The 27,803-nt window shown below is 34.1% G+C and overlaps 1 protein-coding gene and 1 pseudogene across 1 annotated transcript in view; both read right to left on the bottom strand.

Moving 5' to 3' along the window:
• LUZP2 (leucine zipper protein 2) overlaps nucleotides 1-27,803 on the bottom strand; it is a 502,288-nt gene that overhangs the window by 215,386 nt on the left and 259,099 nt on the right. Inside the window, exon 5 of the mRNA XM_063095866.1 lies at nucleotides 23,433-23,495. Within this exon, the coding sequence (XP_062951936.1) occupies nucleotides 23,433-23,495 (63 nt within the window). The remainder of the gene's footprint in view (nucleotides 1-23,432; nucleotides 23,496-27,803) is intronic.
• Nucleotides 19,596-19,726, bottom strand: LOC134377398 (U5 spliceosomal RNA; annotated as a pseudogene).

The following is a 27,803-nucleotide window of genomic DNA, read 5'->3' as shown; positions in this document are numbered from 1 at the left end:
GTGAGGAAAAAAGAAGTGTGGTCAACCTCTTGCTGCTGTTGGAAATATTTGCTGATATGAGAAAAGATTTAGATACTCTCCCCAAATATATATTTTCCTTTCAGGAGGGGGCAGGTGTTATAAATAAACAGCCATTGATACTCATATGGTATTTTTGAAATTCTATTTCTGAGAATTTTTGGTATCATGAGAAAATTTGTATGTATACTAAATGGGAAAAAACCCAACATATTATATTTATGGAGGAATCAGGACTATATTTAGTAGATATGCCCATGTACAAGGGTACTTCAAAAAGTTCATGAAAATATTCCTATTATCTTTTAATTCTATTTTTTCATGAATTTTTGAAGTACTCTCATATTCTAGCTACTTTTTTGTAAGTAGATAATTAAATATTTTTGGTAATGGTAAGATAATGAAATTTTTTTTTGTAATGTTCTCTGTTCCCAGTTTTTCTTCCTCTACTGAACATGCATGCAAAAAGAATTGGGAAATAAAGTTAACCTTTAAAAGGTTATATATATACATATTATGCATATGTGTATGCATGCACACACACACAAAATACATATAATGAAATACATAATATGCTTCTTGGTTTTAGGTTTCCCTGAAACATACACTTTATCATCTCTTCATAACCCTGAGGGATCTATGATATCCTAGATAAAAATATAATCATTTACCAAATGCTAGCAGAGGACAAATGCTCCAAACAACTAAAATGAGTTAATACAATTGTGTGCTCTGTGCCATCATGTTGGACACCATCTGAAGGGTCTAAACATAAATTTTGTAAGTACAAACTCAAATAATTACATTTGGAGACTGCTTGCAGAATAGTCAAAGCCATGGCTCTGCCAGTTATAACTGGTGTCAATTTAAAGCAAAGTATTTACCAGAAGAAACAGAGCAATCACAGAGTCCTTCTAGCCTCTTTAAGCCTGGAACTTTCCATCTGTAAAAGGAGAAGGGTGGGCTAGAGGTTGTCTGAGATCTCTTCTGGCTCTGACAGTTTGCATATTATCACCTAAGTAGAATTCTAGCAATAATTTTATTGTTTGATATAAGGATTTACCTTAACTGAGTTTTTCTTTCTCCTTCATTCTAATCATATTATAACATTATGTTAGGATTTGGTATTGACCACCAGGATCTTTTTGTCAAGCTCATTAAACTTCCTAAGGAAAGGTCATACTCTTCTACAGATATGTCACTAATATTCCAAAGTAAATAACAATGTCTTTTACAGGTCACAAGCTATTTAAATTACTCAGTTACACTTTTCCAAGCAAGGTCCACAGTTTACTTAATAATGCATATATTGACACTTAGAATCAAAGCTGACTTACCTTTTTAATATATCACTAATCATAAATCCACCTACCGATTCATTTATTCAGGGTTTAGATAATTAGTTCCTTCTCTCCTTCCTTCCTCCCTTCTTTCCTACCCTGAGGAAATTAGAGTGTAGTAGTTCCTCAGAGTGTAGCAGAGAAGACAGCCACATTAACAGAAATTAGCCAGCAATATGGTAAAAGCCACAATAGAGAGATATGAACCAACTGTGATGGGAAACAGATGACAAATCAGTCAGTTTATACAGGAGGGGTCTAAAAAGACATCACAGAAGAGATACTTTCAAAAAGGAATTTGTGAGTAATGTGTGACTGCAGTGAGGAATGTGTGTGTAAACCACAGAAATGTGGAATGGGCTCTACTCTTTTACAAAGCTGTAGAATTTGTATTTGGATCAAGATTAATCAGTTTACCAAAAGTATAATCCTACATGAATTCTATCTAATATTTGGATATGTAAATGTAAGTATATATGTACATTTATTTATGCGCATATATTAAATGCCTACTCATATCCATGTTTCACAAAACGAAAATATATTAGAAGATAAGAGTGACACAAAATCAAACTTTCGTGCTTATTCTACATTTCTGTAGTTGGCAGCATGGAGAGCAAGAAGCACTCGTTCCATATTGTCAACAACTCATTACTGCTCTTTTTAGAGGGAGGACTTACTCTTCGAATAAATATACATTGAACCCCTGTATTTAGAAAAAGACACTGTTCTTCATGAAAGATAAAACACAACGGATTGGAGATTCTGATTTATTATTGCTAGATAATAAATTCAGTTGGCTTTTGAAAGGAAACATGTAAGTGTTTTACCTTTTTTTGTGACGGAATTAATGATCTCAAAGGATGGAAGTAAAGAATGTTTACAAGAACTCTTCTAATAGAACCAACATCACTAAGTAAATACATTGATCAAATGTGCCCTTAGAATTTATTATTATCACACAGAAAGGGCAGTAGTCTAGCTCTGCCGAATTTGCAGGCCCTATAGGAATAGATCAAAGTCTTCCAGGAAAGTTGAAGGATATAGATTTATATATGGAGACAATACTTTGTCTTATTTGAGCAAGAGCATAAGAAAAGATAAGAGATAAAACCTCTCAAAAAAGATATGGAACAAATCTTATGAGAATAATTTTGGATATAAAAAGTGTCTCAACACTAAACGAAAGCTCATTTAGTCACAGTGAATAAGGGTTAACATTAATTACCTATTAGGTCATCAATTCATTAGTTATCAGTTACCAGTTAGTTCATTACTTAGTGAAAAAGAATTAACTATCTGTAGCAACTATAATTTTCTTTGATTTATATAGCCATTTACTCAGAGTTTGGTTCATATCTATAGGCCAGTACTTAGTTATGTGGCCCTGACAACTGCAAAAGTTGGTACGAGGCTAGTTAATACAGTCCTTAGCTAAGTAGGTATTCATTTTCATCTGTGACTCATTACCAAAGGGGAGACTGACAGTAGGACATTGGTAGACATGTGACTTTCTATCAGACTACCTTATTTTAAAGTCAACTGGAGGTAAGGGGAAACAGTGAGTAACAGACAATAGGTAAATTGCACATATACATAAGGAGTGTAACACAGAATATTTGTGCTCTTAAACCTAGCAAATGTATCACATGTATGAACCTCTGAGATTATCTAAAAGTACTTGTTTGAGATTTACGGTTTATGAAATAAAACTTATTCTAAATTATCTTTCATTGGCAAATAGTGTATTATTACTACCAAAGAGAAGTGGGGTTTTTTGTGTGTGTGTTTGTTTTTAATTTATTTTAATGGTAAAATAATTAAAAATGCATACCAGGGCAGTCATTTTGATATGAAATCTTATTCCTCAAAATTTGAAAGTGTTAGAACCTCATTTGGAAAAACAATATCAATTAAAAATGGTGATTTTTAAAAACAGTTTTATCTCTTAAAAAGTCAAAACAGGTTTAATTTTTAATTAAAGCTAGTAAGTACATAAATCAGGTCAGCTTAAATTTTGAGAAAAGTTATAACATTGTGTTATTCTTGCTTAAACAAAACAAAAGGTTAATTTTATTGAAAGCCCAGAGGAGCAGTTCTCTACTCTGACAAAGGAGGTTTAATCTTATCTAGAAAAGAAGACTTGCCGGGAATATGAGACGTGTAACATAACCGAAAATGCTTTATGAAGAATGCAAAGGGAGGTTTATTTTCTTACTGCTGTGCAAGAATAGTGAGCTTAGACAACAGACACTTGCAGGTGATATTTAGAAAGATTATAAGAGGTAGTTATTTAGGTGGTTAGTGTCACATTTATTTCAAAGTCTATAGTCATGGGAGTGGGGGAACAGTAGATATAGTTAGAAAAATACCCAAAAAAGAGAAAGAAAATTGAGTGCCTAGTTCCTTCTCCACTCTCTTCTAGCTCTGTGAAATTAAGCAACTTGGAGAGTCTCTGAGATTTAGTTTTTATCTCTTCCTTCCATATTCCTTCCATTTCAGAATATGTTCTGCCTCATTTACTGGATTGTGCAAACATTAAGCGAAATTATGTATATAAAAGGCATGCCATTAAGTGCAATTATACAGGTAACCTGCTAGCCACAGCAGTGGCGATGGCAGTGGCAGAGTTTTTATTCCTTTTGTGTGTGTGTGTGAGCTATTTTTACTATAAAAATATATAAAGCTAGCATTGTCAACAAATGCTAAGTATCTACTGTGTGGTAGGCACTGGTTCCTCTATAGTAGTAATGGTGATGATAAAAAAGGAAGAACAGGAGGAGAAAGGGTAAGAGGAGAGTGAGGGGAGAAAAAAAGTTAGGAAATATTAAAGCAAGGCAGTTTTACAGCAGGGGAGCGGCAGTGTATATGTTTCAGAGCAAATCTAGATCTTGTTTCTTTACATTTCGGATGCCCTATATTCTGTGAATATAAAATTATTTTAATCCCTATTATCATACACTAGGCCCATTGTTTGCTTTGGTTCTCCAGCATTCAGTACATCACCCTCCAATATTTAAAGAATTATCTCTTGCTCACAGTACAGAGTTTGGGCTAAAAAGAGTATGAGACTCAAGATAGACTGTGACATATCCTATCATACCTACCCTCAGACCATATTTTTAGTGCTACAAAAACTATGCTTGAAGATATTCCTTTCAGCTCCAGGTCAACAGATTGCTAGTTGTTTCTGTGGACTCTTCAGCTATATAATAGAATCTTTTTTTATCTCGATTTAAGAAAGCCCCAAGTCAAACCTAGTGATTCTGAATCTCTGCAGAGTTTTTAGTAATATACATATTAAAGAAGCTCTCCAAATGATCGTTAGTAGCCATCCAGCACCTGCTCATCGAACAGCATTTGACAAGTTGTTTAGAGCCTTGCAATCCAAAGTGTGGCATGCACTGCATGTATTGACATCACTTGAGAACTTGTTAAAAAGGCAGAAATTCAGGTCCCACCCTTAATGAGAATCTTCAGTTTTACAAGATCCCCAGGTGCTTTTCATGCATATTAAAATTTCAGAATCATTGGAGAAGACACCTAATTTTTTAAAAAATGTATTGAGTAAGGAAGAGATTATAATTCAATATAAAATGCTCCATTTAAATCATGTGTAAGACATAATTTTAGAAGCAGAAGGGTTCTTAATGTATATAAAAAAGTTCCTTTTTATAAAATAGCAGCTCATTTGCAATGTATTAATACCAATTTTAGATTGCTAACATGCACCATGATGTGTTAAGAGGTCTGTTTTTTAGAGAAAATGGAAAATGGTAATGTAAATGGAAATTTGTCTTACCTGTGGCTATAAAAAAATCTTACAGGTTTCAGTGACTGATGGAGAAAATTGCTCTGTCTAGTGTTACCTCCTGCAACTTTCAAACATAAGAGAAAAGGACCCAATATTGTTTTGAGGGACCAAGTTAGGTAGATTCAACCTATTTCAACAATGGTAAAATAGTACAAAGTACAAAATATTTCTAAATTTCTCTGAGGTTGAATCAAACCTATGATTATATTATCATATATTATATTATGAACCTATTTTAACTATATCAATGTGACTATTCATAGGAGATGGGAAGACGTAAAAAAAAAGGGGGTGAAGAGGTAAAGTGTATCAGCTGATGGTTGAAATTACATTTAAAAGAGATGTAAAGTTTTGCAAACATCAATTAAACTTAATGAAAAAATGTTAAAATTGAACACAGTAACTTGAATCCACATTATGAAATTTAGTTGAGGAGAGAATATTAGCACTTGTGGCAGACAGTCTGGTATCAAACCCCAACTGCATGATGACTTTTACCTCTCTATTCCCTCAATTCCTTCATGTAAAAACTATGGACGAGAATGCTAAAAGTTGTATTTGTCAAGAGCTACCTCACATGTTGATTGGTGCTATTATTAAAAATAACTAAAAAAAGTCTTTTAAGGAACTGTACAGAACAACTGTCATCTGATGAAGGTATTGAAGGACCCACAGAACCACACACTATGACTGATGCAACTCTGTGCATCACATTACATTTTACATTAAAAATAAACAAGCAAAAAGAAAAGTTATTTAAATTGAGTGGGATCATGCCTATATAGCTCTGTACTTGGGAACATGCAGCCTGGCCCTGGTATTAAACATCAGTGTAAATTCTGGTAAAATGTTAGCTGTTGTCATTATCGTCATCAATCATCATCATCATTTTCATGATTACTGTTGTTAAATGTCCCAGTCTTAGCAAATTTCCTGCTCAATATTTTCTGTGTGGAATAAATGAGTAAAATACTTTGTACCCAGTATGCATTAAACTACTGTCATATCAGTTTATTATGTGTTTTGAGAGGTCTCACCTGTGGAATATGCTATAAAGCAAATATACATCACAGGGCCTGGTTTTCCAAAGCCTTGCAGTTTCAAACATTGACCTTGCAGAGGACAGGAAATTTTCCTCAGGCTATAAAGTCTCTGGTGTAAAATAAAGATTTGTGGCACAGCAAGGTTGCTGGCTCAAGGACAGACTAGTCACTGATTGTTATGTAAAGATACTGAGAAACTGATGTAAGAAGGAATGTTTGCTAAGATCAAGCTTTTGTTGATAGCTTTACTGGAATGCTATATGGCTTGTTTCACTGAAAGTTACCAGCCTATATTGTTAAACTATAACCCCACCTATGTTCTCTTCCTGTAACTTCCTGGTCTGGAAAATAAATGCAGGAAGAGAACTCCAATTGGGGGTTAATTTCCCAAGAAAGGGATGCCTCTTGCTGGAGGGTCCCAGGAAGATTAACCACTTCAGGGTCTCTCACTGTTCAGAAGAGATGGGCTTTGAGTAATCCTTTGAGTCTCCATTACCCAGGGGAAGTGGGGTGGCAAATCCATGGGGGACAAAGCAACACAAAGCAACATTCACCACACAAAACAGATTTAAAACAAGGCTTGGTAAATCTTATTAATCTTATTTCCTCCCTACTTAGCACAGTGCCCAGGACTCAGTAGAGTTGGCATTTCTTGGCTTGTGGTTGGATCATTCCTGTCTTCAAGGCCAGCATCCTCAAATCTCTCTCTGCTCCATGTTCACATAGCCTTCTCCTCTCCTTCTGCTTCTCTCTCACAAGGATGCTTGTGCTTGCATTTTGGTTCTACCTGGATAATCCAGGATGATCTCACCATCTCAAGATCTTTATCACATATGTGAATAACCTTTTTCCTTATAAGGAATGTTGCAGGGATTAGGACTTGATATCTTTGGGCCATTTTTCAGCCTAGCACATTTATTTTCCATATAAGAGCTGATTAAAGAATATATCATGAATGTATTTGTCTGTTTTTGTGTTGCTGTAACAAAATTCCTGAGACTGGGTAATTTATAAAGAACAGAGATTTACTTTGCTTATAATTCTGGGACACCTAAATCTGGTGTGGGACTCAGGCTGCTTCTATTCATGGTGGAAAATGGCAGGCCAGCACACAGGTACAAACAGATCACATGGTGAGAGGAAGCAAGAGAGAGAGAGAGGAGGTGCCAGAGTCCTTTAAACAATCAGCTTTCATGGGAACTAATAAAGTGAGAACTCACTCACCCCCCACCCCACCCCAAGCATTAATTTATTCATGAGGGATCTGGCCTCATAAACCAAACTTCTCCCAATGTTGCTAACTTGGGCATCAGATTTTGACCCGAGCTTTGGGGGAACAACACATCAAAACTCTATCATTCCACCCATGACCTCCCAAAATTCATGTCCCCCTCATGTACAAAATACAATCATTCTATCCCAACATCCCAAAAGTCCTAGCTTGTTCCAGCACCAACATAAAAATCCAAAGTCCAAAGTCTCATCTGAGACTAAAGGCAAATCTCCTTCTAGCTGCGAACCTGTAAAAATCAAAAACAAATTTGTCTACTTCCAAGATACAATGGTGGAACAGACATTCCCGTTCGAGAAGGGAGAAATATGCCAGAAGGAAGGAGAAACAGCCTCCAAACAAGTCTGAAACTCAACAAGGCAGACATTAAATCTTAAAGCTCCAGAATAATCTTCTTTGACTCCAAGTCCTGCATCCTGGATATAATGGAGAATTTGGGCCCTTAAAGCCTTTGGCAGCCCCACTCCATGGCTCTGCTGGGAGCACCCCACTGGGCTGCTTTGTTGCTTGCAACTTTTCTAGGCCAGTGTTGCACATTGCCAGTGGCCCTACAGTTCTGGGATCCTGGCAGCAGCCCTGCTGCCTTGGCTTTACTAGACATTTCCCTGGTGAGGGCTCTCTGTAGGGGCTCTGACCCTGCATTTCTGCTTGCCATTGCTCTAGTAAATGGCCTCTACTGTGGTTCTGCCCCTGCAGTAGGTCTCTGCCCGGACCCCCAGGCTTTTCCATACATCCTATGAAATCTGGGTGAGGGTTGTCATGCCTCCATTGCATCATGTTCTGCTGGCCTGAAAATTTAACACCACATGGACACCAGCAAGGTTTCCTGCTTGTGCTCTACAGAGCTTCTGATGAACACACTTGGTGCCACTTGAGGCAGGGGTGCTCCAGCCATAGTGGCTGGGATGCAGGGAGCAGGTTCCTGAGGGCAGCAGCATGCTAGGTCTGTCCTCCAGGTCAACTCAGTCTTTCCAGTCCTCTGGATCTGTGATTGGAGGAGCACCCTTCCAGACTTCTGAAGTGACTTCAGGGTCTTTCTCCCATTGTCTTGGCTATGAGAATCTGGCTGCATCATAGCCACACTCATATCTTTAGAAACCAGTCTATCTGCTGAACCATTGGATTTTTCTCCTGAAAATGTTCTCTCATTCTTTACCACATGGCCAGGCAGCAAATATTCCAAATCTTTACGCTGTGTTCCCCTTTCAATTATAAATTCTGGCTTTATGTCATGCCTTGCCACCATAACTGAGCATAGGCTGTTACAAGTATCCATGCAGCTGTCTGAATGCTTTGCTGCTTAGAAATTTGTTCTGCCAAACTTTCACTGGTTCACAACTCTTAAGTCCCACCTTCCACAAAGTCCTAGGGCATAGACACAATGCAGCAAATTTTCTTGCTATGTTGTAACAAGGGTGATCTTTTGTCCAATTCCCTATAAGTACCTCATTTCTATCTGAGACATCATCATCAGCATGGCCTTCACTGTCCACATTTCTATCAGAATTCTGGTCACGACCATTTAACCAGTCTCTAAAATGTTCCAAAATTTCCCTCATCTTTTTATCTTCTAATTCCTCCAAACTCTTCTACCTTTGCCTATTACCCAGTTCCAATGCTGCTTCCACATTTTCAAGTATCTGTATAGCAACACTCCACTCCTTGGTACCAATTTTCTATATTAGTCCATTTTTGAGTTGCTGTAACAGAAATACCTGAGACTGGGTAATTTATAAAGAGCAGAGGTTTATTTGGCTTATGATTCTGGTACAGCTGCATCTTGTCCAGTCCTCAGGCTGCTTCTGCTCATGGTGAAAATGACAGGCAGCTAGCAGGTGCAAGAAGATCACATGGTGAGAAGAAGCAAGAGAGAAAGAGAGGGGAGGTTCCAGAGCCCTTTAAACAACCAGCTCTTGCAGGAACTAATAGAGGGAGAACTCATTCTCCCACCCCCCCTCCCCCCACCAGGGCATTCAACTATTCATGAGGTATCCACCCTGATCCACTTCCAACATTGCCAAGTTGGGATCAGATTTTGACATGAGCTTTGAAGGACAAGACATCCAAACTCTATTAGTGAGTAAAGTAATGTTTAGTTTGTGAACAGCCTTATGTTAACATTTTACATTTATTAGAAAAGAATGAGAAGGGGCACAATTACAGTTGCTCTCATTAACTCTTATCTTATCGAACCCTCATGACAACTATGGGTTTGGCTGTTGCTGTTTCTATCTCAATAATAATATTTAAGTATCACAAAATGTTAAGTGTCAGAGATGTGATAAGAAACTGGTACACACACACATACACAAACGTATATAACTCTACTGACTTTCTTACTACCTACAACATCTCTTTGTTTGTTTGTTTGTTTGTTTGTTCCTTTTGACCATTGATGTTTTCTACATGCCTGAGGGGGAAAAATAGTTTATAATCACCTAAGTAATCAAGATGTTCCTAACATTCTGTGCTTATACACTTACTAGAACTAAATCAGAAAAGAATGTGTTTTTTTTTTAAATCAACTTTCTTTAAAGTTCACATTTTACCACCACAAATATATTTTGAATGCTAAAACCTTTTTTTAAATAACCTTGGTTGATGATCTGATAACTATGCTTGGTACACTTTTCTATGATATGTACTAGAGAACAACCTACTTTGACCTTCAAATTCAATTTTAAAAACAAACAAACAAACAAACACTTCTGGAACACTCAGAGAAGCTCTAGGCAAATCCAAACACGTATTACACTTACTTAGGCATTTGTTTGAAATACTAATGGCCATTTCATTTTACACTGAAATTAGTACTCAGATACATTGTCACGTTTTATGTGCTCTTGTTTCTACAGAATAAGAATTTGCACTTTTTAAATCCTGAAGCTAAAATTTAAGAAACCTTCAGTATCACTTCATCCAAACCCCTTATTTTACCAGTGACATTCATAAACCTGTCACTTTCCCCAGGTGACAAAGTAAATAAGGCTTAGAGGCTGTCAAAAACTCAACTCTCTTGATCCTCAACCCAAGCCAAGCTTTTTTTTATGCTTCCTTCCTTTCATCCCTTCCTGCCTTTTTCCTTTTCTCCCTTCATTTATTTTTTGTTCTTTTTTGATTTTTTTACATGCTTTTTTCTCAGTGTAGCATGTTAGTATATTCTGATTTTCCACCCTGAATGTACTTGGGATACCAAGTTTTAGCAGGTTTTAATTAAAATGAGGTTTTCTGATTATCTATGATTTTCAAAGTCATCATATGTTTGATTTAAAAAATATCTCTCATAATTTTGGAGACTCTCACCTCTACAAGTTATGGAAAGTGGCCCAATCCATGCAATTTGTATAAATATAACTTATTTAAACAATACAAGGATACTTGAAAAAAGTTCATGGAAAGATTTGTATCAACTTTCAATTTTATTTTTTCATGAACTTTTCAAAGTACCCTTGTATTTATTATTTGCTTAACAAATATTTATTAAGTGCCTACTATGTACCAGAAAACACACAGAAGATATAATGCTGAAAAAAGTAAAGAAACTGTTCTCATAGCTTAAAAAAAAAACAATGCTCACGTTGTTAACAATACTGTATTGTACATGTAAAAAAATATTAATAGAGTAGATTCATATTATGTGCTTTTCACCACAGAATAAAACCAAACAGTGAAGAATAAAGATGAACAAGTAATTCAATAAATTATATAATATAATTTCAAGAAGTATTAATTCCTATAAAGAAAATAAAGCAGGATGAGGTGTCAGATTGCTCTATTATACAAGTACATTAGAATAAGATGGTAAATCATCTTAACTTGGGCCTGACACTTTGTGCTTGGGTCTAGTACAAAGAAGTTTACTTCTTGGTCATTGAAACAACTACCCATTGTGGCTAAATTAGATTTCCATTACGGATAAACTGTGATAATCAGTGTGTATTTACAACATTTTAAAGTTTTTTATTTATAACTTTTAAAGGTTTTATAGTACATTTTTAAATTTATTATTTGGATTTGTTTCTTCCCTTTGTTCATCATGTAATCAGCACTCATTTCATCCTCTCAAACTTGCTTAAATGGATTCCCCCATGAATTTCCTTTTCTCACACCTCTAACAAGTTGTAGCTCCTTAACCCTCCCAAATCCAGCCTTTGTACTTGAATGAAGACTATTTTAGGTGTCATTGAGGGCAAGAAATTTATGCCAAGTTAGGACCTCAAGATGGGGTATGCACATAAATTCCAGTAGTAATATTGGATTCATGATGCACGAAGGAGGGGATAATTGTGTGAAGAAGGGCCATGAAGCAAAAAGAATGGAGTAATGAAGCTCTGAGGACTGAAAAGAAAACAGCTCTCCCATTCCCTCCAGGCACAGAAATGGAGATGATCCTTTACCTACTGTTATATGGCTAGAGCTTCTCTAGTGTCATATTGATGGAGACGCTGAATGTAGCAAGTAAATACAAAGCATGAAGAGTGAAGATCCTTAATATGTTTGGAAGGAGCGTGGGATTATAGAATATTGCTAACAAAAATACAGTGATGTAATCCCTGTTCCAGTCAGCTACCAAAAAAAAAAAAAGAAAGAAAGAAAAGGTGATGCAAATATATCAATGTAACATGCATGACTTTGGACAATAAATGATTAAAATATTACTTACATTCTATAATTTGGAGGATATAAAAGAAATGATCAAAGATGGCAGGGAGTAATAGTAGTGTTTGATAGTTTTCTGGTATTTTATCAGTACAGTATCTAGGCATTCTTCTATGCCTAACCATTATTTTCCATGGGAAATCTATCTTTTGTTCTGAATACGGTTAATCCCATCTGTCCAACCCCATAAGGGCAGAAATGTGACAGACTTGACCAATCAAACTGGTCATTTCCCTGGCGATGATGACTGGGTCAGTCATGTGACCAATTTAGGATCTTTTCTGGAATTTTCTGCTGGTGCAGTCTGAAAAGATTGTCTCATTGTGATATTGTTTCTAAGCTGGTAGAAAATGAATCAGATGGTTGTTGGTCTTCTTATCTGCCATGTGGAGAGAGACTCTGAGTGATGAAATGAGACTGTCTAAAAGTGAGAGAGAGTCTTGTCTTATCTTAGTATTTTTATTTAAATAATATATGGAGTTTTTGCTTGTTTGGTTGATTGCTTAGAACCATTCCTATGCAAATATTTATTGGTAAATAGCACTGCTTATTGATGAACTAATTTTATCTCAGAACTGAATAACAATAACAATTACCACGATGATACTAGTTTCCATTTGTTAAAAGATTAATATGTGCTAAATGTATTACATGCATTGTTTTCTTGTGTAGTAAATTAGTAACACTTTGAGGTACATAACACATATAAAAGAATGTTTACCAAAGACTTGAGAATAGGGAGTCAAACTTGCCCCTTTGTTTGAAGCATGGAAGAGAACAGTAGATATAACCCTAGATGCAGGTAGGGTTACAAGGAGCACATTTTCAATAGAGTCATTCCTAAAATTGCATACAATGTATGGATGTAGCTAACAGTCTGTAGCAGGAAATTACTTGGTGGAATTAATTGACAGCAAAAGTAAATAAAATTAAAACTAAGGTAGACAGTAAACTCCTTTAAGACAGTAGTCCTGGCTTACCTCTGAAATGCTCAGTAAAAATTCTATGTTCTTGCAAAGTAGACAATGTGATATAGTTGTACCTGGTAGAGAAACTTTTTAGATTTATTTTATTGTACAGTGTTACTCTTCAGCTGTATCAATCAGATTGGCTGCCCTAATGCCTTCTGATAACAATACTTACAACATTGAATTGAGGACTGCAAGTATATTCTTTGCAAGTCAGCTGGACTGAAATTGGATTCAGCTACAACACGCCATCAAAATCAATTGCTTTCTTCACATCAGTAAACAACTAATACTTTCTTTATCAACAAGGAAACCTTTGAGGTCTCAACTTTTTTTATGTTTGCTTTCCTGGTTGTGAGTGAATAACCATAAATTCTAATTCTTCCTTTCTTTCAAAAGCCACCACTTAGATGAAGCCTTCAGTGGCCAACATACCTGACTAGGTTATTGTCATAATCTCCTTTACAACATTTTATCTTTAAATGCTGATTTCAATCTGTTTTGCATTACAGTATTCAATTTTAGTAGCTATTATAATATCATATATGGCAAGTAAATGACCTATTACATAATATTAAATATTGTTCTTTACATTTCACATGGTCAGACATTGTTTTATATAATTGAAATTTACTAATACCTGTTTCCCTCTGGCATATAGTGAAATACTGGAACAAAATTGGAATTAAGAAATATGTTTATTCTAGAAATGAACATGTGGATAAATAAATCTTACATAAACATCTAAATAATCAATATTAGAATACTTCCATAGATAGACTTACATGTAATAAAATGTTCTCTACTTGCCCGTTTAAAAAAATGGTTGTTATTTATGTGGAATATACACAGATAGTAAAGAAGTTTGAATAGCATCACCCCAAAATTCATGTCCACCTGGGACATCAGAATGTGAACTCATTTGGAAATAGGGGGTCTTTGCACATATAATTAAGTTAAAACAAGATCATACTAGATTAGAGTGGGTCTTAAATTTAATAACTGGTATCTTTATAAGAAGAAGAAAGGACACACAAAGACACGGACACACACAGAGAAGGCCATATGCATATGGAAGAAGAGATTGGAGTAAAGCAGCTATTAGCCAGAGTAAGTCATAGACTGCCAGGAAGCACCAAAAGCTAGAAAGAGACAAGGAAGGATTTTTCTGTAGAACCTTCAGAGGAAGCAGGGCCCTGATGACACTTTGGTTTTAGACCTGAAATCTAGAACAGTGAGAGAAAAAATTTCTGCTTTCAGCCAACCAGTTTTGGTACTTTTTACTAAACCCTAGCACTTAATAAAAATAGTTTATACTAAGCTTTAAATACTGTATACAGAATTAACCAGAATAGCACATTGACCAAAATTTCTCAGAATTCATCACTTAAAAGAGGCAACTCACCAGGAGTAAAGTGAAAATGGTGATGAAGTAATTTAGAAACATCTCAGGCATGTCCTAAACTCAGCACATATTTGACGCAAACTCTTGTCCCTATTCATTTGCAGGCAGGCATGAGAATCCATTTCAGAACGATGACCCTGAAGCACTCTACCACATTAAGAAATATCCCATCATCTTCACTTCAGTGTGTTTATTGAGGCAAGAAGAGGGAATAATTTATTTTAGAGATATTTACAGCCACAAGAGTTGAACCAAATGGGTTTTCATCTCAAAATTTGCTGGACTTTTTTCTAGATCAGTGACTCTTGACCTTTATTAGTTTGTGTTTAAGTCATGGACTCCTTCTGAGATCTAGACCCTCTTTCTTGAAAAATATACATATGTACATATACCTTTGTTCTGTTGTCTTATCATTTCAGAATAGTCAGAGTTCCTGATAATAGTCTTTATATCTTGTAGCATCTCTAAGCATCCCTATTGGAGAGAATAGTAAATTACTAAATCAGCTCTAATCTCCAAATCTGGAGGTAGTGTCAAATGTTTCAATTAATTTAATTTATTGGTGCTAAGACTTAAACATGATGTTAGTTTATTCTCAATATACACAAAGTACTGGCCCTATGTAGTTTTTTTGAGAAATGCAAATTATGATATTTTGTTGAAGGTAGATTTCTAACTTTAAGGAGTCTACAGCTAGTTCAGAAATCAATTCAAACAAAAGCAAAGTTAAAAACACAAGATAAGGATAGACAACATGCCATGTATACATGGGAGAGATTGTAACACACACTTGCGGAAGTTAATGCTCTACCAGTGGTACTCAATACATGTTTCTTAACTACTCAATACTCTTCAATGATGACCTATTGCATACTAAAACTGGTTACCACTGACTTTATTAAGAAAAGTTGCTTTCAATACACAGGTTACCAATATTTGGAGCATTATTTCTACAATGTGAAAGCTTTCTATAGTGTTAAACCCATATATTCAATAAAAAATTAAAGCAGACAAATAAAAATCAAACAAATCCCTTTTTTCTCTGAAGTTCTTTGCAGCTCTAGGGCACACATGACAGGCTCTGCTAATCCGATCCTTGCAATATGTAGATACAGAAATTTGCAAAAGGCATAGGACTATGTGGTACTGAGACTGCAGTGGTGGAGGCACCATGCAGGTTGGCAGACCCTGATCCTGGCAGAGGCAGCCCTTCCTTAAGATAACCAGGTCTGTGGTGTGTTTGTGGAGCTTCTCCTAAAACACAGCTTACCAGTCATATTTTCAACACTCTTAAAAATTTTTTTGAGGTCTCTACATGGCTAAAATAGTCCCTTTCTTATCACAGGATAGATTTTGCTCCAACCAAAACCAGTAACAGCTATCTTGCCCCTAAAAAACCCATATTCTATTTCTTCTATCCCTGAACATGTGTCAATGGCTATTTGGAACTATTTGGAAATCTACAGATTGTCCAGTGACTTGATTTGTGGAAAAATTTTTCTCCCAAGCACTCATAACAATGGAAATACAACAAAACATAAAAGGAAATTAAATCAGTTGCTAGTAGGAGATGGAGTAGGCAGATTAGTAATCCAGGACTGGGTTAAACTGTATGGTCCTTATGATGAAGAGATGAGCAAGAGAATTGTGATAATGGGAAGAGAGGAAAATCAAGCAGTGAAACAGTGAGAGAGAAACACTGCCACTGAGAAAGAATAGCCTTTTAAAAATTTTATGTATACATATTCATGGGGGTATAGAGTTGACTGTCAGTATTTGTATACAGTATGTGAAGATCAAATCAATACTACTAGCCTGTTCATCATTACAAATCATAATTACTTTGTGTGTCCCTTATCCAAGTGTGCCCTGTCCCCTTTCTTCCTCCCTCTTTCCCACCACTAGTAACTATAGGTGTATTCTCTCCTTCTGAAAGTTCAATGTTTTGTTATGGTCTTTCTTTCTTTGTGTCTTAGCTTCCACTTATGAGTGAGGAGGTGGTATTTCTCTTTCTGTGCCTGGCTTATTTCACTTAACATAATTTTCCCCAAACTCATCCATGTTGTTGAAAATGGCAGAATTTCATTCTTTTTTACGACTGAGTAGTATTCCATTGAGTATAGATACCACATTTCCCTTATCTAGTTGTCCATTGATGGACATATATTTTGGTTCCATATCTTGGCTATTGTAAGTAGAGCTGTGATGAACATGGGAGTGCAGGTGTCCCTTCAACATGATTATTTCCATTCTTTTGGGTATATACCCAGAAGTGGGATTGATGGATCGTATGGAAGATCTATCTGTAATTGTCTGAGAAACTTTCACACTGTTTCTCACGATGGTTGTACTAATTTACAGTCCCACCAACAGTGTAGAAGAGTTAGTTATCCACATCCTCTCAGCATTTATTATTCTCATTCTTCTTGATAATACTCAGTCTAGCTGGAGTGAAATGATATCCCAGTGTGGTTTCGATTTGCATTTCCCTGATGACTAGTGATGTGGAGCATTTTTTCATGTACCTGTTGGCCATTTGTATGTCTTCCTTTGAAACATGTCTATTCAGCTCTTCTCCCCTTTTTTTTTTTATAAACATGATCCACCAATCAAAAAAAAGGGACAAGAAACAAATGATTATCTTAATAGACACAGAAAAAAGCATTTGACGAAATTCAGCATTCTTTCATGATAAAGACCCTCAACAAATTAGGTATTGCAAGAAAACATATCAACACACTAAAAGCCATATATGACAAACTCACTGCCAACATCATCCTGAATTGGAAAAACTGAACAGGAACAAGATGAGGCTGCTTATTCTCACCACTCCTATTTAACATAGTATTGGAAGCATTAGAGCAATAAGTCAAGAGAAAGAAATAAAGGACATCCAAATTGGAAACAATGAAGTCAAATTATCACTGTTTGTAGACATGATCCTATATACAGAAAAACCCAAAACCTTTACCAAATAACTTCTAGAGATAATAAACAAATTCAGTATAGTTGCAGGATACAAAATCAATACACAAAAATCAGTTGCATTCTTATACACCAACAATGAACAAGCAGAAAAAGAAATCAAGAAAGCAAACCAATTTACAATAGCTAGCAAAAGGATAAAATACCTAGGAATAATTAATTTAACCAAACAGGTGAAAGATCTCTACAATGAGAATTACAAAATTCTGCTGAGAGAAATTTAAGAGCACACTAATAGATGGAGAGATATTCCTTGCTCATTACTTGGAAGAATTAATGTGGTGAAAATGTTCATAGTACCCAAAGTGATCTACAGATTCAATGCAATCCCCACCAAAATACTAATGACATTCTTCACAGAAATGTTAAAAACAATCCTAAAATTCATATGGAACAACAAAAGACCCCACATAGCCAAAACAAAAATAACCCCCCCCCCAAAAAAAAACAAAAAACAAACAAACAAACAAAAAAACCCAGCATAGTATTGGCATGAAAACAGACACTTGTGTCAATGGAACAGAACAGAGAACTCAGAAATCAACCCACACACTTACAGCCACCTGATCTTTGATAAAGGCAACAAAAACATACACTGGGGAAAAGAGAGCCTCTTCAGTAAATGGTGCTGGTAAAACTGGATATCCTTCTGTAGAAAAATGAAACTAGACCCATCTCTCTCTCCATATACCAAAATCAACTAAAAATGGACTCCAGACATAAGTATAAGACATGAAACTACAGAACTCCTAGAAGAAATATAGGGGAAACACTTCAGAATGTAGGACTGGGCAAAGACTTTATGCATAAGACCCCCAAAACAGAATCAACAAATGAAAACATAAACAAATGGGATTATATCAAACTATAAAGCTTCTGCACCGAAAAGGAAACAATCAACAGAGTGAGAAGACAATGTACTGATTGGGAGAAAATATTTGCGAACTATACATCTGACAAGGGACAAATATCCAGAATATACAAGGATCTCAAACAACTTCACAGTAGAGAAAGAGTAGCTTTGACGAAATTCTGATCTTCACCACTAGGCAGAGGGAGGCTCACTTTTGTGGTTCCTTATTTCATCCTTACCTTGAACTATCTTGGATGAGTCTCAGGAAGAGACTAAATCATAATCCAAACAAAAACAAACCATCATAACAGGGACAGAGAAAAAAATAAATCCTGTCTTTTCTTTCCTTCCTTCCTTCCCTCCCTTCCTTCCGTACCTGATACGTGAATTGCTGTTTGCTCAGATAAACTCTTTAAAAACTTTGTGTGCGTCAGTTTACCGTTTTAACAGATGAATTACATAAGAGATATCAGAACTAGAGAAACAGATTAGAAAGTTACTAGAAAACTGATGATATACTCATTATAAAAATTTTTTTTTTTCATTTAAAGAAAACTTATATTCTGTAAATCGCACACTAAAAACCCAGGGTTTGTGGGGAAAATAGGACTAAGGAAGACCATTCACTATGTAACTTTGTAACCAAATCATTACCAAAAGCAAGAACAAAACTAATAAAAATACAAGCACAATTCAATATTTTCCCATATTTAAGTCTATATTAGTCATTCCTTTGTACCCTTACACTCAGGATTTCAAGTTTCCTCCTTTGAGATGCAGATTCTAGAGTGAATTAACTTCTAATAAAACACATTAATATCTAAATTAAAATTTGATGCACTTTTTTATTAATCTCTTGTTTCTATATGGGGGAAAAGTCAACAAAATCTCCTGTATTCACAACTTAGTTATATATCTAGGTGCAGTGAAGAGTGTGGGAGTTTGAAGGCACTAAACCATCACTATAAGCACTAAAGGGAGACCCTTCTGTACATTTCAATTTTCTTCTTATGTCCCTGTAAATGTCTCTATGTCACTAAAATTTAAAAATGCTTTCACATAATTGCCTCAAACCTCAACATATTAGGAAAAAAACAAAATATTTTTTTAAAAAATTTACTGACATCATTCTACCATTTATTCATTGTTAGTATGGTATTTTGGTACAAAAATACACACTGAGGCAGAATATATTTGACTTAAATGTTCCATGAAACAAAATATTAAAAAAAGTAGAGGGCCAAGAACTGAAAGTTGGAGACCACCTAAATCTCAGTGGAGTTGTTCCTCTCCACGGAAATCTTTAGTAAAAATGAAAGATTTATATGATCTGAAGAGAAACCAGAGTATACTATACAGTAAAAAAAACAAATAACCCAATGAAAAAATGGGCAAAGGACCTGAATAGACATTTTTCAAAAGAAGACATACAAATGGCCAACAGATACATTAAACAAAAAAATATGTTCAACATCACTAGTCATCAGGGAAATGCAAATTAAAACTACATTGAGATACCACCTCACCCTAGTTAGACTGGCTATGATCAAAAAGACAGTGAATAATAGATGCTGGTGAGGGTGTGGGAAGAAGGGAACATTCCTACACTGTTGGTGTGACTGTAAATTAGTACAACAACTGTGGAAAATAGTATGGAGGTTTCTCAAACAACTACAGATAGATCTCCCATACGATCCAGCAATTCCACTTCTGGGTATATACCCAGAGGAATGGAAATCATCATGTGGAAGGGATACTTGCACACCAAGTTCATTGCAGCTCTGTTTACAATAGCTAAGATATGGAACCAACCTAAATGTCCATCAGTGGGTAATTGGATAAGGAAACTGTGGTATACATACACCATAGAATACTATTCTGTCATAAAAAAAAAAGAAAAAAAGAAATATTCCCATTTGCAACAACATATGTGAACCTGGAGAAACTTATGTTGAGTGAAATAAGCAAAGCACAGGGGAATAAATACTGCAGGTGCTCACTCATATGTGGGAGCTAAGAGAGAAAGGATGGAAGAAAAGAAAGACCACAGTAGTGCGTTGGTCTTACAGAGGGAGGGAACATTCCTCAAGCTACAAAGTGGAGTGGGGGGAAGGGGGAAGGGGTGGGAGGTTGTTGCATAATTAGGTAGAGGACATGAGGTACAGAAGTTATTTCTGGTAGTGGGTATGTCTCCAGTATGAATCTGGCCCTCACATCATGGGCCCGAGGGCTGACAATTAGCTTTGTATCTCATGAATATTCATAAAAAATAAATTAATTAAAAAAAAATCTCAGTGGTGTTACTATAAGAAACAACAGTCTAATACAGAGTTTAATAGTGATGCCCAAATGAAAATAAAGGTAGATATAGAGAAAAGTAAAATAAAGATCCTTGAAATGCTCTGATTAGCTGCTCATAGATCCCACTCATTCCAGTCCCATTCTCCATTCTCTTTGTAAATAACCTCACCATTTCTTTTCCTCTTTCATCCTCACTTTGTTCTCTATATTCTCCAATGCTGTTTTTTTTTTTTTTTTTTTTTTTCCATTTATAAGTTTAGCTTCTGACAGCTTCTGCCTCACAATCCTTGAGTCACAGGCTCCCATGTAGCCTGTTCAAGACGTGCCTCCCTAGATGGAAAAACCAAAACATTTTCTGCCCTATACAGTGTTTGCTTTAAATAAAAATAAATAAATAAATAAATAAACACACACACACACACACACACACACACGTATATATATACACACACACATATTATTTAATATGTGTATATTTATATATGTCTGAATAATCTCCCATCAAGGGACACCTTAAATATTAAAAGAATAAACTAAATCCCTAGGTGCTGATGCAAAAGTGCCTTTTAAAATATTTGCCTTCATACATGGGAAAATGCTAATTAGTTTTAATAGCTATTATAAAATTCCCTTCTTCTACTGGGACTTCTCCAATATTCTCACTCAAAGTAAACACTCAGGGAACTTCAAGATTCACCAGATACCTATTTACACTTTTATTGTCTCCTTCACCTCTTTGCATTTTTTTAAATCAGTTTACGTTGTTTTTTTCCTATTCTTGAACTAAAAATCTTTCAAGCAGTGCCCATACAATTTTACTATACAGAGTATAGTTCAACTATTTTGTTCAATAAATCTGCATCATTTTATTTACCATGAATAATATAAATTATTATAGTTATGTTATTATAACATGTTATTTACCAGAATAATAAACCTAAAATTTCGAGAAATTAACATAAAGGAGTCAAATTATAAAACATTCAGTTGATGGCATGTTCCCCATTAGGTTTTGTTAAGAAGTCCAAAACTTTTTTGGTTATCAGCTTTTACCCTGCAGGTTTTTAATATTATGAAAGTGCATAGTAGTAAATTTAACTACAAAACTTACATTTATCAGACTTACTTCTGTAGAATTGTATTTCTTTTATAATTATTCTAGCCAACATAGTTATCAAATTATGATTTCACTACAAAAGTATTCTCCAATTCAAAATATTTTATTAGTCTTTTTATTTACTTGTTATTAATATTACAGTTTTATTTTGAAAGAGATTCTTCCTTAGCTGAACTCTGGATATTTTAAAAATAATCTACGGTTAAAAGTTAACACTACTTATATAGAGATAGAAAATTAATCCATAATTCTCTCATTATCATATAACTGGGTTCATATTGCCCTGTGAGCACGCATGCACACTTGGAAACGTACTTCTCCTCTTTTAGTACTGACTTTGTTGTTGCTTTAAATATTACCCTTGTTTTAAGTGGTCTGTTTAAGTGAGCTTTTTGTGTTTGTTTTTGTTTTTTCCGATTAGTGTAGTCTGAGCTTCTCCTGAGTTCTACCTGAGCCCCAGTGCACAAGAAAGTCAGCATAACCCATATTTTGATAACTTTAGTCTACTGCTGTTTCACCACACTCAGGAAACGTGGAGGAATTAGGCCTCAGGCAAAACTTTATTAAGTCCACCTGTCATTTCTTGAGAAGACTCAGAAAAAAAACATCATTAGAAAGAAATGAAAATACAATAGAATCATCAAAACACCATTTAAAATTGTTCGTGCTTCCTTTTGTCTATACTTTTTCTCCTTGTCTGGGGAAACCATTTTAAAGTCATAATCAGAGTACGGATGCAGAACATCAATACCAAAGCATTTGTGAAGCCTATTTGTAAATTTTTACATCAAGGTGCAAATGGTCTAGAAACAATACAGTTAATCTGTTGTTTAAATGTTTCAAAAAAGAGGAAGGAAGGAAGGAAAGGAAAAACAGAAGGATGGAGGAGGAAGGAAGGAAAAGAAAAAAGGGAAAGAAAGAAAGAGAGAAAAAAAACAAGAACGGAAGAAAGATTAGAAAAGGCTACAGAGATTGACCTGGGATTCAAAATAAACCATACTCAGTGGGATTGATCTAGAATGATTTATCCTTAGTCATGGTTTAATGGTCCTAACTATTTTGCACTAAAAAGGAAGTAAAAAAGGTGGAAATAAAAACTTGATGGAGAAATCATAGCAAATAAAATAGGTGTATAACAAGATAAAGAATCAAAATAAGGAAAAGCATAAAGTATTAGAGTCCTTACATTTTAAGGACTATCATGAATGTGGTTACAGCTTGTTTACGTTTAAGTCTACTTTACTCTGAAATGATCCTAAATAAATTTTTCATTCTAGATTGTCTCTTTCTATCATGCAGCCAATTTCTAGCTAGCTTTTTTCTTTGGTGTCTGTGATGTCATTTAGTAGACAAATGCATACATTTATGAAATAAAATTTATTTTTATATTAGCCCATGCAAGATATAATTAGAACAAAAAATGAGCTAAATAAGTTTAAACCAATAACATTGTTGAATACATATATAAAATAAGAATTATTCACTCTGAAATTCTTAGCCTTATAGTTTCTCTCCATTAGTCTATAACTGAAGGTTAAGTTTTCATATGATCAATACTTCAAACTTGTGGCAAATTTATATGTGCATTTGTGTGTATTCTTTGATTTATATAAAATTTGCCTAAAATATAACTCTTACCTCATTCTGGAGGTCTCGGATCATTTTGCTCTTTCTTTCCACTTCAGTCTTTAAAAAATTAATCTGAAAATGAATAGAATATTATGTAGACACCTTCCAAATTCATTTCCATGGCTTTCATACTTTTCTTATCCTTTTAAGGTATAATAATATGATTATCCCTTTATAAACAAATTTTGAAAAAGAACAAAATTTTACGATTTTATTTAATCAAAACATTTAGTTTCAATTCACATATAAATATTTATTGATTATATAAATATATTATTTTCTCATGTAACAAAAATTTTGTTTTTTTAACTTGAGAAACCATGCGGATGATGGCTGTAATTTTCTTACCTAGCCAAACTTCATTAGAAAAAAAAAATGTGTTTCTTTTTAAAGAACCAGATTATAGGCTGGACCTAGAAGTCTCTATTCCTAAAACACTCAATGAAATTTTAACCTGTGGCCAGGTTTGAGAGCAATTGCATAGTGATTACTCCTTACCTAGAAAATATGGAATGTCATGAACATCCTACTAATAAAACCTTGAAGTCTTCTGAATACGATATTGTGTGATTTGTAACCTTAAGGCAGTTATTCCTACTGTATTTGCAAAAACATGGCAGCTTTATATTTCCTAAGTACTTTGAAAAGAAAAAAGGCAATATAGTATAGTTTTTTTTTTAAATTTTATAGAATTTATAGTTACTTAGGTTTCACTATGATAAATACCTGTATGATAGGGAGTGAAACATTTAATTTTTCCAATTTTCAAATTTTGAATTTATTAAAATGTAAGAAAACACAAGTGGAATTAATTTTTTTAATATATTTAATTCAATATATTTAAAATATTATCATTTGGGCATGTAATGGATTATTAAGGATATAATTTACATTCTCTTTTTTTGTAACGTGTCTTTGAAATTTAAAGTGCGTTACATTTACACTTATTTCAATTTGGACTAGTCATATTTATAATGTTCAATAGCCTCATGTATTGGACAACATAGTCTTAAAAGATTTCTGGAATGATGAAAGAGACCCACAATATGGATCATCTCTAGAGACAGACTGAGTCATTGGATTGGAAAACTAGTTTAGGAGGAAGGTTAATTTTCATCATATAAAAAAAGATGAAAAAATGTTTAGTTCTGAAACATTTCAAACAAAGGAAAAACAAGAAGTACTATGTAAAATGCTTGTGGGCCCACTCCTATGATTAAACAAATATAAATGTTTAGTACAGGTTTTTGGAACTTTTTATAAAGAAAATATTATGCACACTATTAAAGACCTCCCCAATTTTCCTTCCCTGGGGTCCAGAGGTGAGTGACCCATGGCCGGGATGTGGCTCTGGTATCTGTGACTTTCTCCTTCATGATTTCTCCCATTATCACCATTTCCCAGCCACTGAATATAGAAAGTTCGGGGAAAGTGTAACCCAAAATTCTGACTCCAAAACATAGTTTGGGCCTATTGGATTTTCTCTGGGAAATTTGAACTAGGATCCTCAGAAAGACCTGTTTAGTTAGCAGCTGAGGCAGATAAAGAATGTCATAAGGCTATGGTAAGTCAAGTGCTGTACAGATAACTCATAAGCAGAGTAAGTCAGCTGGTAGAGGGACAGAAACAAATAATTTTAATGGTTAAAGTACATATAAAACAGAAGGAGAAGCCTGAGAACTATGATACATATTGTTTTATCCATATTAATCTTCAAGGTAAATTGAACTGTGAAGATACTGACAGCAACCCAAAACATTAGTCACACTCATTGTCCCATTAGGAGGATAGTTCAATTTGGCTGATGAAACAAAGGTATCACCCTTCTATTAATAACCTACTGTTTCACTGATTCCATTATTTTCCCCAAATCCTCACATATTGTTACTGTTCAGCATATCTTGCCTATAATTAACAATTAACCTTAATTAAGAGTATAATAAAAACATATTGCAGTGTCAAGACTATAATTATTTAAATGTCTAACAAGGACAGAAAAATCAAGTGTGTGATATTTAAATACTCAGGACCTAATATATATTCAGAATATTTTAAAAGTATTACCATTTTGAGACCACTGGTTTAGAATCTCTGTAGGTTTTAACATCCTTGGAAAAACAAGCATTCCTAGCAGGTAGTTAGAAGATAATTATCAGAGACAGAAAATACCATGTATTTACTTTGAATAAGGCATGGAAGAATATAGCAAGTCATTATTCTTAATGAGAGTCGGAGCTTGAAGCTAACTCTTGCTTTATGGTAATTATGTCTCACGTAGGACAAGTTTAAGCCACAAGAATTAACTAGAGCAGTAAATTGCATCCAATGATAATTAATATCTTTAATTATCCTTGCTACACCTGAAAACTCATCTTCCTTGCTGTCTGTTAGGGTTTTCCATGAGGAACACAGGTTTGAAAGATTTGCCAGTCCATTATTTTCTTAGGGATAAAAACAAATGTCCGCATTTTAATAAAGAGTACTTTTAAACAAAATTAGATTAAGACAGATTTACCACATTACAATTAAATTTTTCAGAAAAGTATCTTCTTTTACATTTTTGTAATTTAATAAGTAAAATCACTTTTACATTTCATAGAATTTTACTATGGACTTACCAAATGCTGTAGGTATTTGAAATATCTTATGCATAAAACATGCAATTTTCATTTTTATGGGAAAAGAAGCATAGTAATTTAATATTTAATCAAAGGTAGCACATAAGAATACCTGGTCTTAAATCTAACATAGCACAACAGTATTTGTAGAATCAAATTCAAATATTCTCCCTATTTGAGAGAGAGCCATTGCAATTATCTTAATCTTCCTCTTCCATCCAACCTTCAATTACAACTATACCAGACTTTCTAGCAGGGAAAATAATTAGTGAATGGTTTATAGCAATAAAAATGTTTAAAAATATGTAGTAATTTATTCCTTAGTTAAACTTGAATCTTCAAATAGGGAGAAAAATCACAAAGCATTCTGAGTTTTTACCAACATTTAAAATAGGTGATCCCACTGATATGAAATTTGCCTTTTCCTAGATTCAATCACCCACAAAATAAACATAAAAAATAAAATTATCATTATATATGTATATATATATATATTATTTCTGTATATATATATATGTGTGCATCTATGTAAAAATGTATATGTCGTTCCCACATTTGTTAAAGTTTCTGTTATCTCATTTTGGACTTGTTAGAACATATGTTATCTCATTTTGGACTTGGTTAGAACATATTACTCATTCAATTTAAAACATGCAATACATGTCCTTAAGAAATAAGTATTATTTCTGTCAGCTATAGATGTTTTCATTCATCAAACATGAGGTATATTCTGTAAATATACTCCTGGATTTGTTTATTAGGGACTTTTACTTCTGCATTTGTGAAATATATCTATTAGTTTATTTAGGCATATTATCATTTATTGATTTTGGAATCATAAATTCATATGCTCATGAAATAAGATGAGAGCTTTAGCTCTTTTCCTATCTTCTAGAAAATACTTTTGCATGTGTTAGAAATTAATTACTATTTGAAAATTAGGTAGAAGTCACCATTAAAACATTCTCACCCTGGAATTTGGGAGAAAGACTATCTTTTTGTACGATAAAATTCCAAACATATTGTTTGAGTACTATATTTCTTCTTTCAGAAATTTTGGAACTTTATATTTATTTAAGAAAGGATATAAATACGGATTTTAAAATTTGTCAGAGGCCAGTTGCCCATAATAGTGCTGTTTGAATTGTGGATATGGTTATTTTCCCTTTTCCTTTTAATCAATATTTTAAAATTTGAGTCTTTCTTTTTCAATCTTTCCAAAAGATTTTGTGTCATAATTTTTTCAAAGAACTCACTTAGAATTTTGGGGGTTATGTCTGTTTCTCTGATTTATATTTTATTGTTTTCTTCCGGAGTCTTTATAATTCTCTCTTTTCCTTATTACCCTGAGTTTGATCATTTGCTTTTTAAACAATTTGTTGAATTAATGATGTTTATCTCTTATCTTTCTTGAACAATACATTTGAGATATAAATTTCTTGCTAAGTATTATTTTGGCATGCATTTTTTTCATTACTATTAAGTACTTAGTATGTCTTAAAGTCTTTTATCATTTCTTACCAATCCAATAGTTATTATAAAACTTATTATATATTTTCCAAACAAGAAATTAGTTGACTATGTATAAAAAAATTTTTAATTTTATTAAAATAGGGTTATACAACATTATATATCCTATTAATATTTTCAAATTTATAGAACTTTATTATTACATAATTTATTTCTATAACATTTCTATAAATGTTCTGTGTACACTCAAAAAATACAGGCACTTTGTTAGAGATTTGTCTCTCTATATATA

Source organism: Cynocephalus volans, chromosome 4, assembly GCF_027409185.1.
Source record: "Cynocephalus volans isolate mCynVol1 chromosome 4, mCynVol1.pri, whole genome shotgun sequence".
NCBI classification, from domain to species: Eukaryota; Metazoa; Chordata; class Mammalia; order Dermoptera; family Cynocephalidae; genus Cynocephalus; species Cynocephalus volans.
Note: the sequence above shows the minus strand (reverse complement) of the source record. Positions and strands in the feature narration are given on the sequence as shown.